Source organism: Strix aluco, chromosome 7, assembly GCF_031877795.1.
Source record: "Strix aluco isolate bStrAlu1 chromosome 7, bStrAlu1.hap1, whole genome shotgun sequence".
Lineage (NCBI taxonomy): Eukaryota > Metazoa > Chordata > Aves > Strigiformes > Strigidae > Strix > Strix aluco.
In genome coordinates this window covers 10,311,815-10,325,576 of record NC_133937.1, presented here as the reverse complement: position 1 = coordinate 10,325,576, position 13,762 = coordinate 10,311,815, and the positions used below count along the sequence as shown (strand labels likewise).

At 39.1% G+C, this 13,762-nt stretch overlaps 1 protein-coding gene across 5 annotated transcripts in view; it reads left to right on the top strand.

Moving 5' to 3' along the window:
* Positions 1 to 13,762, top strand: part of GRID1 (glutamate ionotropic receptor delta type subunit 1) — a 621,552-nt gene that overhangs the window by 291,588 nt on the left and 316,202 nt on the right. For all 5 annotated transcript variants that reach the window (XM_074830422.1, XM_074830421.1, XM_074830425.1 and 2 more), the window contains one exon: positions 1,996 to 2,280. In XM_074830422.1, coding sequence (XP_074686523.1) covers positions 2,007 to 2,280 — 274 coding nt within the window. In that variant the 5' untranslated portion in view covers positions 1,996 to 2,006. The remainder of the gene's footprint in view (positions 1 to 1,995; positions 2,281 to 13,762) is intronic.

Below are 13,762 nucleotides of genomic sequence, written 5' to 3'. Positions count from 1 at the left end.
TCCCTGCTGTTAAATCAGGTCAGCTCTCAGGAAAAACAAAGAACAATTTCATATAACTATAATCAACACAGAGTAAATTTAGATAATGCAGCTGACATATGTTTATTGTAAAGACCATCAAGGAAATAATTTTAAAAGCACTTCATGTTGCATTAGGATACATGTTGAATGTTCTGTCTATAGAGAAGATCAAACATTTTCTTTCTGTTATCCTATATCAAAGTGAAATTTATTTGTTTTCTGTCAGGTTGAAGAAGATATTTGGTGAAATGTTTCATTGGTTGCATTAGAAACAGTTTTATGTATTTGATTACTGTGGCTTTACGTAATTAATATTAATTTATAGTTAATTGTTAGTTGTTATTAATTATTCATAACCTTTCCAGTCCCTTTGACTTTTTTGCCTCTGAAAGTGGAGATAAAAGTGTTTAGAGGAGGAATAATAAATTCTTTTAATACATTGTGCTCATTTTTCTACCTTTCCTCTCAGTCTGTTTCCACTGGAGATGAGAGGCGGTGCGTCAATAACGGGGTGGCAGCATGTCTCTCCTGCGTTACCAGACCTGACATGTGCCCCAGTCCTGTGGCTCGTGCCCTGTGTGGGCAGCCTGCTCTCTCCCATGTCGAGGCAGTCACCTTGTATGGGGGAAGCACCAGTGCCAGCAGCCTCCCAGCTCCAGCTGCAAGCTGAATTTCCTGCTCAGCTGCTCTGCGTGTCCTGGAGGGGCTCTGAATTACACCCCAGAGGCTCTTTTGTTTACCCACTGTTACAAGCTCTGGGACCGTGGAGCATCTCCAGTCGTCTCCTGTCTGGCTTTATTATGGTGGGTCTCGATCCCGAGGAAGCAGAGTGGCTGTTTTTCTTTGGGCAGGCTGTGCTTGTGCAGGTGGTTGCTCCGGGACTGAAACAGCTACTGAAACCCTGAGCTCACCCCCAGCCCTCTTCAGAGGAGGAGTAGGAAGTTCCAAGTGCCCCTGGTGGACCCTCAAGGCTGGTGCAGCGCCAACCTACGAGCACTCCCTATGCTGAGCTCCCAGTGGCTGACTTTACTGCCACTTATTATTCAAGAGGATAGTAAAAATGGGCATCAACAGCTGCTTTATAGTCTTACACACTCCTACCACCACCACTGACTAAACAGCTGCTGAATTATAGCTGGAGGCCTTGGCTGGAAGCATTTTCCAACCCCAGCTGAATACCAGGTTGTCTTACCTGGAGGAGTCCTGGGAAGAGTGAGACGTGTGAGAGGCTGCTGGATGTCCTGAGTGGCAGAGCGAGGCTGTGCATGGCTCTGCCCAGGGCTGCCCAACCTGTGTGGCCTGGGCCACCTGACTCACCTAACACTTTGTGCTCAAAAGTAGATGGGCTCAAATGTATATGCTGTGTTTTCAAAGAGTATGTGCTTTTCCAGAGCTTTTTTAAAGACAGCTACAGTGTTGTTAATAATTGTTTAGTCATTCCTGAGTTGCCTTTGTTCTGAGTGCCTTTGTTTTTTCATTGCTCTGAGACGCATAGTGAATGTTTTTTCATCAATTTAAAAATCCTTCAAAACTCTGTTGTATGAGACAAATCCTTGAAACTGAAAATGCTCTTTATTTTCTGAAGTCTTCATCCAGTGTGCACAACACAGATTAAGAGGTCAAAGCAGTGAAGTGGGTTTTAAAAGATGGGAATTCAGTTCCTTCTTCCACCAGGAATGACCTGAAGCAAAGGCCATAATCTCCATCTGCACTGGCTCCTGCCTGCAGAAATGACAGCAGTAATGTTATCTGTCCTCAACTTTGTCTTATCAACACAGGTTGCAGATACTGTCTCCTACTGTAAAGGTACAGGATGTAACTCTGAAATGTTTCAGTTTATACTGTAATAGAAATAGTTTCAGCTCTATGTTAATGGTAAGGGTAAAGCCTGTCTTGTTCCTGTTTTAGCATCTAAGTTGGACAAAATAATTGTTGAGCTTGTTCTAAGCCTGCTTTATTTCTTGTCTTCTCCAGCCTGTGACCTGATGACCCTGGGGATCTTAGCCTTAGTGACATCCACTGGTTGTGCCTCGGCCAACGCCCTGCAGTCCCTGACAGATGCCATGCACATCCCGCATCTTTTTGTACAGCGCAACACGGGAGGCTCCCCACGCACAGCCTGCCACCTGAACCCCAGCCTGGAGGAGGAGGAGTACACGCTGGCCGCCCGACCACCGGTCCGCCTCAATGATGTAATGCTGAAACTGGTCACTGAGCTGCGGTGGCAGAAATTCATAGTATTTTATGACAGTGATTATGGTAAGTAAAGTGGAGAATTTCAGACACTATTAAATTGATTTAACTGGGAGATGGAGAGGAAAACATAAAGGGAGGGGTGGAATATAACCTTCTGGGTTCGTCATTGACAAAGAGGAAAGTGTTTCAAGAGGATGCAGGTCTTTGGTTTGAAGGAAAGGTTGCTGTGAAAACTAGTTCTCAGACAAGCAGCAAAGTTGCTTAGCAACACCAGCCAAGACAGCCGAAGTTTGAATCATCTCACACTTTTTCAGTAAAATATTAATAAAGTGTTGACATTGATTGGCAGGGGTCACGAAGCTGTGCAAGGAAGTTCAACATGGCCTCTACCCATTCCCAAAAACCACTTTCTATAAAAGCTGAGTATTGTTCTCTTTAAAAATTAATTTTCACAATAACTATTACCATTTCTTTTTTCACATGCTTCCTCACACTATTCTCCATTTGGACTAAATTTCACAGCGATATACTTCCTGGCATTAAACCAAAAAGTAGAGTTAGCATTCTCACTACATCTGATGCATTTCCTTCAGCAAAATTTTTACTTTGGGCTGAAACTTGAGGAGAAGGAGTCTCTGCCCAAGCAAATTTAGTACCTTATGGTGGGTGTAAAGAATCAATGAAAAAATAAATCTCTCATTGTGCCAAGCTCTCGGAATGAAAGGGAACTGTGTGCATAATTATTCCCCCCCCCACTCAACTGATAGGAGCACTGTTCCATATGTCTAACTTGTGGTATTTTCGGCACTGTCATCTTAGGATATAGGATCTGTAATGGGGAAAATAAATTTTCTACAGTATGTTTTAAAACCGTGCAAACACTTTTGGTTTAAAATGTGATGTGTAAGCTTTTGGCGTGGTGACTTACTATGAACAGAATACAAAGAAAGAAGTTAAGGTTAAATTGCAGTTGGAAAAATAGTCTTATGTGTATCTGAGGATATAGTTCAGATTTTATACATAGTCTTCCGCAACTGCAAAAATAGATCTTTATCTGCATTCTCCCTATATAATGACAGATTTTCAGTAGTGAATCAGAGAGAAATAACATCTTTGGTGTTGGAAGTCGGGAGACTTGTGGTTTAAAAAAAAAACAACCACCAAAACAAAAAGGTTATGCAAAGGGTCCTGACCTCAGAAGAGCTCTGAAAGTCTTGGGTGTGACTTTCTGTTCTCAGTTGTTAGAGATGTCACTTGCTGTTTCTTCAACAGGCACATTGAGGAAGATGAGGGTAATTTTAAGTGGGAAATCAACTGAGGCTGTAACATCCTTTTAATTATATAGAATTATTTTAAGTATGAGAAGTTGTCATAATACTTGTAGAGTTAAAATGTAGACTCTAGCATACCAGCAAATAAACTGTCATGTAATTACTGTCCCATGTAACACTTGACCAGTGAGTTCTTTGAAAGCAAACACCACAAGGTATGTGGTAGGTGTTCTTTTGGTGGCCTTTTGGTGGTGATAAGGTTGCTATGTAGCAGAGGATTGGGCTTAAAAAGTTAAAATTATTCCAACAGTTTTTTCCAAGAATGAAAAAAAAAAATTCTTTAAAGAATGTCTTAAAACATGTTTTACAACCTCCTTTTATAGTTGTTTCTCTTCTGCTAATTTATAGCTTTAACCTTCCAAAACTGCTTGAGTTGGGGATCTTTCAACCCCTGGGAATCCTGGCCCTGGTAACACTCTACGTACAAACTGCTATCACCCATTTTCCTTGGTAGCAAACCTGGTTACTGAACTATGGTATTGCTTATTTGAGTGGTACATCCATGTTTCTTTTCCTTTTTCTGCAAAGGGTTGACATCTTGGTACCAAATCCTGAAACCCTTAACTGATTTTAGAGAGTATGAATTATGATCAAAGTTATCTTTTATCACCACAGACTGACCTTCAGTCTGTACCAGTAAGATACTAAAAGGGGTTGGAAAATTGTTGCAGTCATTCTGTTCGTTTCAGTGGGAGAGCATGTTGTGTACCGCAACTGTCCATGCACTGTTTCCTCCCCTCTTCCTCTCAGATGCGACAACCATCTTAGACTAATTCCACTAGAAGAACTTTTTCATAAGAATTTGGTGGGAGGAGTTTCCATAAAGAAGCCAACTGCACCTCTCCAGCTCTGGGCAGGCATCGGTGAATAGGGATAAATAACCTAGTTGCCAGGACAATGCATGCTGAGCTCAGGAGCAGCAGCCTGGCTCCCAGAGCATGCCCGTTGCCCTCATTAGTGACCTTCAGCAGATCTGGGTTTATGTGTCTCCAGCAGCGCTGCCTGCTCAGTGTGCAGGAGTTGACTGCTGGCTGTGAGGAGGGAGGTCACCTGAAGAACGTGTTTATGATTATGGAGAGTTTCCAGCACTGGGCTTTTGTGGTTTACTGGAATAAATGGTCCTTCTCTACTTGCTCTCTGGAAGTTATAGTATTCCCTTGAGTAATGTTTTAATTTGTCCATCTGCTGATCTCTGAAAACTAGATGATCCCTTGGTGTCCTCCTTGTGGAAACTGTCAGGTTTTCTAAAGAGAAGATATCAGTGCACGATTTAAAGAAGTCTCATGTTTATAGTAATGCTGTGCTATACTGGAGCTGAAAATTGTTTACCCTTATGAATTACTTGTCCCTTATCAGACATACATTTTGGATTATAATTTCTGCGATGGCTAAATTAAGTAAAAGTAACAGACTTGGCAATTAGAAATAAAGAGTATTCACTGAACAGCCTAACAAGCCCCTTAATATTGTTGTGCTTACAGTAAAATACGCCTTGTTTTATGCTGAAGTTACAGATAGAAATCTGTATGCACAACTTCAGTGAAAGAATATGGTCCTTTCCAGTAAAATGCCTTAAGTTCTGTAACAAGAAATGGAGAGGTTTCACAGGAAAAACGCAGAAGAAAAAGTTTGCTAAATGGAGATAATAGAAGCAGGATACAAACTGTGGCATTCTACCTAATGTGAAACCAGCTTTAAGATTTTGTCACTTGTGGTGAAGAAATGGATAATAGCAAGAAATGGGTAATAGCCTGGTTCTGGAGAAGTGACCTTTCAAAGACCTCAGACTTGATAGTTGCAGCATTCAAACTCTTCTTGATGATACATTGTTCTACTGATGGGGGAAAGGTCAGTTGATACATATCCTTACAGTTCTCCTGTATTTGTATAAGAAAAGACAAGGTTTCTACAGATACTGCATCTTCATGACTCAGCCCTTGTTTTTCCACTTCTCTCATTTATGCTTTGTGCATAATTTCAGAAGTGCATGGAAATCTGCTCCCCGTTGATCACAATGGGAACTTTTCAGCTGTTGTCTGATACAAAAATGATGGCTAGGCACTATAGCAATTCAAGTCATAGCTAGGATAAGTCTCCTCTCTTGCTAATGAGGTGTAGAGCTGCTGGAGCTCAAGGCCAGAGTTGAGATAGTCTGAGCCTTCGCTCTGTCTCTGCTATGCATTGCCAGGATCTTGAGAAGGCTTTTTATAGCCCCTGTATGTTTCCCTTTCCCATCTGTGAAATGGAAAGAAAAACTTTCCTCCTAGTGTGACTGAATGGGTGTTAGAAATTTCTTTAGGCAACAGAATTAAGTGGCACATTTAGGAAAAAGACAATTCCACTAAGAGCTCAAGAAACCAGGGTCATGGCAAATGCATTATTTTACTTTAAATATCTTTATGAAAATCCCATGCTTAATCATGGTATTTGATGTTAATTTTCTGGGGAAAGAAATTAATTGACCATAAGTTTGTCAGTGGCTGTCAGGTGATGCTCTGTGGATCTAGGTCTACCCACCTGTTAAAGAACCTGCAACAGAAATCAGATCTGTTGTATCATCGTAAAAAGCTTCAGCTGTGCTGATGTGTTTTGAATTGCTTTTTCCTCTACAGGAACATCTTTTGTGCCTCCATACATTACATCAGTGTGTAAAGGCCTGCTGGGAGTTTAATGTTTTTTTTTTTTTTTTGCTGACCTCCTGGATGTAGAAGCATCAGTAATCAAATTTTCTGACACAAAAATTGGTAGCGTGGCAAGTTTCATAAAGAATCTTACGAAGCTCTAAAATTACTATAGGTTAAAAGCAGTGGGTGCTGCCCACAGTAAGATGAGGTTGGGTAACAAACAGTTGAAAGTGTGTTTCTAGGGTGAGGAAATAAACAGATGTATAGTTAGAGGAAGGATATGAGAAGGATTTTGGAAGCTGGATGTGAAAATGAAAACAATGAGGAATACCAAGTCATTTTTGAAGAGAAATGTGAGTAATAGCTATGTTTTCAGTAGATGAATCTTACTGTTGAAAAACACTTTGTCTCTGTAGTTATATCAAGTCTCTCTGCTTTCCTACATACATGAACACATGCCCATATTATAAAATGTGAGACAAAACAGGTTTTTTTTATGACTCTGTTTTGTCAATGAAAATGGTACTAGACCTGTGAAAGGGAGCTGTAATATTCTGAATTTTTGGTGTCAATAAGTGAGTGTAGTCTGGTTAAGAAAAGTGTTGCACAAAAGTTTTACAGAAGAAACTTTTGAAGGATTTTGGACCTTTCAAATCTATCTATGGAGCTTTGTTCCTACATGAAAAAGAAACCCCACAATTTATTGATTTACAATTTATTTTCAGGTTTTTTTTTTTAAGATTAGAGGGGTTTTTTTTATTATGATCATTGATGCCACATTAATTTTGAATGCTTCCTGGTGAATCTTGCTATGTAGAAAGAATTTGGTTTTCAGTGTGATGAGTTTCATGGGAAGTTTTGTTTCCTACAGCAATTACATGGCAGTTTTATTTCTGAGTCTTACCTGTCAAGGGCCTCACCCTTGATTGGAAGTTACAGGAATGATGCCATCAATAGTTTTACAACTGTCAATTGATCCTGGAATGGTCTCTTCTTTGTAAATGCCCCTTTGTGCAGACCACTATTTTTGCAATTATTTAATTTGCAAAGGAATATAGCAATGAAAATTGAGAAATGTGTGCTTTCACACAATCCGTGTGTAACGCTGCAAATCAGTTGTGATGTGAAGCATTGACTGTCACAACAGAAGCAAAGCAGAACATTTGCACGTAAGCTACTTTCATCTTACCTGCTTTACTTTAAGATTTCTTTTATTCTTGTCAGTATAACATAAGTTATCTTCTGCTTTCTGCATCATTATTTCAGCTGTCAGACAACCACTTCTGCATCACTAGGGCTGCCATATTTCTCTACAGGCTTTTCCAGTGAGCATGCCTTGTTTGGTGCAAACACTGGGAATCTGGCGCTTGAGAAGTGTTGAACCAACAGCACATGTGTTGGTATGTGCCTGTTCAGCACATCTGACACTACCAGAAAGTGTTAGACTTTTTCTGTGTGTTCTGTGTGGTTGGATTTGCACGTTTTATTAAAAATATCTGGGTTTTTCAGTTCATTGGAGCATCCTAGCTGGAACTGTTGCAGAGAAGCTTGAATTGGGATTGCTGTATTTGAATAGTAAAATGTATAGAATTTAAGCAGCCAGCCACAGAGAAACAGAACTTCTTTATGGTCATTAACCTGCAGCAGCAATGACTTAGGGAGGGAATCCTTGGACACCTCTGCTGTATAAGATGATAAAAGAAGGAATAGATTGGGCCTAAGCACCTTTTCATCCAACAAGGAACAGAATCCTCTGAGTGCTTATTCTACACAAATTTTGCACCACCTAGTTATTCATGCATAGCCAGGGATACTGGATGTCTAGAATCCAGACAAAAATAAAATCTTAAATTTCTACCTGGGAAAAAATGAAGACTTTCCTGTAACGTAACGTAATGTATCATCATCATTGTTGCTGCAGAGAATGCCAGGAAAGAAAGAATTCAGCCAAGTTATCCAAGTCCCATGGGGAGTTTGTGATGCCATGGAGTAGAGGAAAAACAAAATTGACCTTTTGACCTTTTACATTGAATTTGATCTGGAAGCTCTTGAAGAAATGGCATTGTGTGTTCCCATATTTATCCTTGAATCACTTCTCTGACTGTAGCAGCACTTAAAGTAATTGGCCTACTTAAATTAAGCCTGGATTTTTGTCATTTTTGATAGTATCTTTTTATTTAGTAATGCATTGCAGTATATAACACTAAATGTAACTAGAGAAAGTCAATTTCACTTCAAATTGTTACTTATAAATTAATTTTAGTACTTTGATTTTTAAGGAATATGAGTAAGTGTGCTAATAGCAGAAGTAAGACTTCCTCCTCTCTCACCCCTCCATAATTCCTAGTAGGGTGTGGGAGCAGTTCACAGAGATTGTTTCCCATAAAAACTATTCACTAAATACTTTCAGGGCAATGCCTGATATGACATACAAATGATTTTAAAGTTATAGTAATGTCTTTATTCTGAATGGGTGCTATCATAGCCTACAGCGAAGTTCGGTGGTAGTAAAAGCCAGTCAGAGATCTTTGGACCAACAGTTTGGGAAGTTTCAGGCAACTTGTCCTGCTCATAAATTCAAGGCAAGTTAAAGAAATAAGTTCAACCTTTAAATAGTTTGAAAAATGTTTTGCAAAGAGAGGATGCAAGTTCTTTTGAAAAATTTAAAATGCTGTGGAGTGATTCTTTCAAAACAGAAGGCTTGTGCTTTTTATTCAAAGTAGTTATTTTTAAAATCAGTTTGTACTTTAAAAGAATATATCCGGGGAGATGCTCATGAAAAAATTAAATGAAATGCTTTATTAGAAGCAGTTTTCCATCAGTTTTTCAGCTCAGTCATCTGGTTGAAAGTGATTATTAATCTAGTCATGAAAGCACTCATTGTGCATTCTTTACTGTCTCTCTCTCAACTCAGTGTAACATTTTGGTGAACAGTCTCCAGGATCAACTTTGTAGAGAGTAGTGGCTATTGATGACTCTGTTTTTTCCCTTTTATATTCTGAAACAGAGGAATGTTTCATAATACAGCACACACTGTCTAAAGAAAGTGCAAAGTTCAGTAGCCTGGAACTGGAGTGTGCAAATTAATTTATTTTGAACAGAGAGGTCTTTTAAAATTGCAAATGTCATCTGTAGAAGTTCCTAAGTTCTTGGACTTTCTTTCCCTGACTAATGGTAGTTTGAATCTCTTGACTTTTTAAGCCATGGCATAAGGCTAAACTGTTCGGGCATGTGAAAATGGCAAGGATAAATGTGAGGATGATTTGGTGTACTTGAGCAGAGAATCTGAGGAAGCAATTTCAGGTGTCACAACCCAGACTGGAAGCCCAGAGAATCACAATTGTTCTGTGATTCCCCTCGGGTTAAATTAAGGTGAAACGACACCAAACAACCGGTTAAAAATGTTTTACTTGCAGTAGAGAACAATTTAAACTTGGAAAAGGATAATAAGCAATGTGGTCTCTTATAAATCTATAAGAAAGAAAAGAAAAGAAAGGAAAGAAAAAGACAGGAGAGAAAGAGTCAAATAAATCCAGATCACTATCCCTGGCTCCAGCGTTGTCTCAGGTCCGGTAATCCTGGGTGGTGGGTGCACACACAGCAAAGTTTCTGTTGCCTTTTTAAGTTCATTTTATTAGCTGATTAGCATACTAGACGAGGAGGGGCAGGTATTCCACAAATTCATTTCCATGAGAGATGAAGAAAAAGGTGGAGCATGGGTTCCAGTTGAGTCAGTGGTCATTGCCCAGCTTTGGTTTTTCTTCTGTTCCTAGAGATCTTACCAGTCATCCCAGAAATGATCACCTCTTACCAGTTCTTGTTACCACTTCAGTGTCGAAGGGGACATTAGTCATTAGCAAGTCACTGGCAAGGCAAGCATGGTGTCTGGCTTGCACAATAGGGTTTCACTCAGTCCGTGTCTCCCCCTTTGTGGCTTATCTAAGGAGTTTTGTCAATACAACTGCAAGGCAGTGGGGGGTGCATCCTTCAGTACGCTCCCGCTTCCTTGGGTAACATTCCTTAGACTAATCCAAAGGCCAGAGATTGTCCTTGAGGTTTTCTGTCTTGATGAAAGTTTGAGGCATTTCTTCCTTCAGTTCCTTACAGAAGGGAGTCTCTTTAGTTCCCATTTGTTAGAGAGTGAATGTTTATACATCCATTTGGAAATTGTTCAATGAATGCGTAACTGGAAGTCGAATAGTAGAAGGATAGAAGTCTGACCTGGAGGATGTTTGTAGGGCTTCAGGCAGTAACACCATCATTCTGAGAAAATATACTTAGATATCTCAGTATATAATGAACTTTGGTGAATAAGTTCCCAGTCTTTATTGTCTTTCATGGAAAGTGGTAGAGGAGAGGGAGAGAATTCATATATATATATATATATATACACACATATATATTTATGTATGGATTTCAAGGAAGGTGGTAAAAGAGTGTGTGTATATTTACATACACATATGTGTATATGCTTGTGTGTAAAGGTATATGTGAGTTCATATATGGAATCAAGGAAACATATTTCCTCTGCTCCCTTTCTGCCTTTGCCCAGTCACTCCTAGTAATCTTTCTGATGTCACTCTGGGCAGAACTTTGGCTTCCTTCCTGGATGAAAACTGTTTCTTTTTTGTTTTACTCAATTAAGAGTTGGTGTGTCTTTCCATCACTGCTTTGTGTCTTCCTTATTGAGAGAGAAATCCCGTTCCTTCTCCTTCTCACACTTCTTGTATTTAGATACTGTGTTTTATTTATTTTTCTTGTGGCTAAGATTTTTTTGGAGGGTGTGCTGACTTTCTTCAGCACCCTTTCCAAAGGCTGGGGCTAGTGCTTTGACCAGGACTATTTGTTTTCTCTGCTGATCGATGACAAACAGTGAATGAATGTGCTCTGAAGGATTCTTTTTGTTTCTCCTCTGCTTGTAAAGCATGGTGACTGAGTACATTAGAGAAGAGATAACATTATTAGTCATTGTCTTCATAGAAGGGATTAATCTTGAGGACCACAATGAATGTAAAATTCCTGAAATCTTTTTAAAGGAAACGTATGGTAGGGAATGTAATTTTTATAGAGCCCTGAGGGTCAAAATGGTTCTCTACATATTGTGTGTCTATCAACAAATACAAGCTATTACCACTTCTGCACAGTATTTTATGCTTGTGATATATTAATATATTTGTAAGTGGTAGACTACTGCATTTGTGTATATATAATGTAGCAAAATTATTAGACAGAACCAGCCTTTTGTTCAACATCTGGGAACTGGAAAGATCTGATCCATGCAATCCAAAACTGCATTTAAATGTTAAGCCACAACTATATTTTTTTTTCCTGAGAAGACAAGTTCAGGCTGTAAATAGTCTCTACTGCAGTTATCTTTGTGGAATATGAAGTATCATTCATACTGTGAATTAAATACAAGGCCCATTCTCCTAGACCTCATAGAAATGCAAGATAATCTTTTATTTTGTAACAACAAGCAAGAAAGCAAAATATTTTTCCTTAGCTTTTTAAAAAAAAGGGTGATTATCAAGAAGGGTAAGGAAAACTTGGTTGATTTTTTCAGGTGGAAGTGAATGCAAAGGTAAGTTACATAGTCTGCCTAGGAGGTTACTGAATCAGGAAATGGTAGAAAATGAAGAAATGTGAACTCCTGTCAGTGAAACACTCTTGGGATTTGTACTGTCCAAGTTTCCAACTCAGTGCTCCCTCTCTTCAGGAAGTAGTCTGTGAAACTGCAGGGAGTCCCTCAACCATGTGGATCTCAAAGCACTCGGAATTGTCTGGGTTTAGAGCAGAACCCCAAGTTGTACACTTAGTTAATACTGGAGTCATCTGTATCTTTATGACTTTACATTAAACTGTTCATTTAGTGAGGTGGTTCTATCATAGCATCTGTGCAATTTACAGTTTAATGCATCATCCTGTAAGATAAAGTAGATGTGCTTGTTCCATTGTTCTGTGCAGAGACATGGGGAGTGTTGGACTGCTGAGATATTTGTGTGACTATAAACTAGGCATCTTACTTGAGTTTCAGTAAGGTTCTGAAACTTGTTTTTAATGTCTAGCTAGCTGTCCACAGCTATGCAAGGTTCCCTTCCTGGCCAGAGATGTGCAAAGGTGGCAGAGTTTTGCTTTTCCTTGAATTGTGCTGTGCAGGTCTTATGTGCTTTCCGCATTTATGTTCTGGTGTATTTAATGTTTAGATCTGTTGCTTTGAGAGTTATTTTAAGAGTTATTGCAATTGAGTAAAACAAAAATAGAAGCAAATGCATCATTAGACTGTGAAGAGTGAAATAAAAAGTGGAGGGAAAAAGGCTTTGTAGTTTGGATTTTTCAGTCAGAGCTCATTAGGAATGTAATCTGGATATCTGCGTTCCATTTGAGAGTGATTTAATATTTGTCATATTATTATAGCATTTGTTTAAATGGAAATAATGCATTATTTTTTGTGTAAAAATTGAGTAAAAAGGATTAGTCTCATTACTGGGGAACATTGAGTCCTACAGAGATCCTTTTTAATACTGAATATTTTGTTTTCGTGTCTCTTGCTTTAGTAATCAAGACCCAAATAGGCTGTTTCTAACAAAAACGTATGGAAGAATTGTGGAGGGCTTCAAGAAAGAGATAGAAATTAGTAGGAACATCCCTCACAATTTCATTGATGCTCCCTGTGATGGGAGAGCTCTGAATGGAAACACGGCTACTGTAACACTATTTGGTGGCAGTAGTTCAGTTCATCAATTCAGAAGGCCTTACAGGGTCAGGAACTATTGACAGTCCCCATTTTCCAGCAGCCTATCCCATCTATCAGTAAGAATCAAACCTCTGGCTGCATAAATCTTCAGCTGTCACATAGCAGATATGGAAGGGAATTCAGGATAGTAATTCAGCTCTGGTACATATTATGGCTGGCTCAAATTTCATTTCCAGTGTGATCATGATTTCCTGTGGTCTGCCTCTGGCCACTATTTGCTTATATCATCAGCAAAATATCTTCCTGGTAAAGCACCCACGTAGAATGGGGGGAAAAAAGAGAAACTATGCCATGGAAGAATGGTTGTTATGTTTATACCAAAAGACTAAGAAATGTTCAGCCCCTAAAATAAAAAATGTCTTCTTTGTATAACGGACCATAACCCAGAAAACTCATTTGTCCTAATGCAACTCCTTAGTGATTTTGAAAGTAATTTTGCTTTGGCCCATTGATATTAATATTTGATATTGCTATTAACAGGAATTAAGATACATCTTGTCTTCCAAAAGCCATATTATATCATCAAGGGAACTTTGTTAAGAAAGGAATAATCCATTAACTAGAGCCAACACTTCTCTGTAATCACCTTTATCCTTCAAATGACAGAATCTTTACAGGAAGGAACTGTCTTTCTTCCATTTATTTTTGTCAGTAGGAATATGAATTCCCTCTGCTGTGGAAGAATAATTAAAGGTCAAATTCTGGCACTGTATTCATAAGTCAGCACAGCCTGAGCACCAACACCTAGCCAGGTACCCCACCAGGCACTTTTGGTGTAATAGAAATCCTGTTGGCTGACGGAACAGCAGTGTGCTTTAATTTTGAGTGAAAATCTT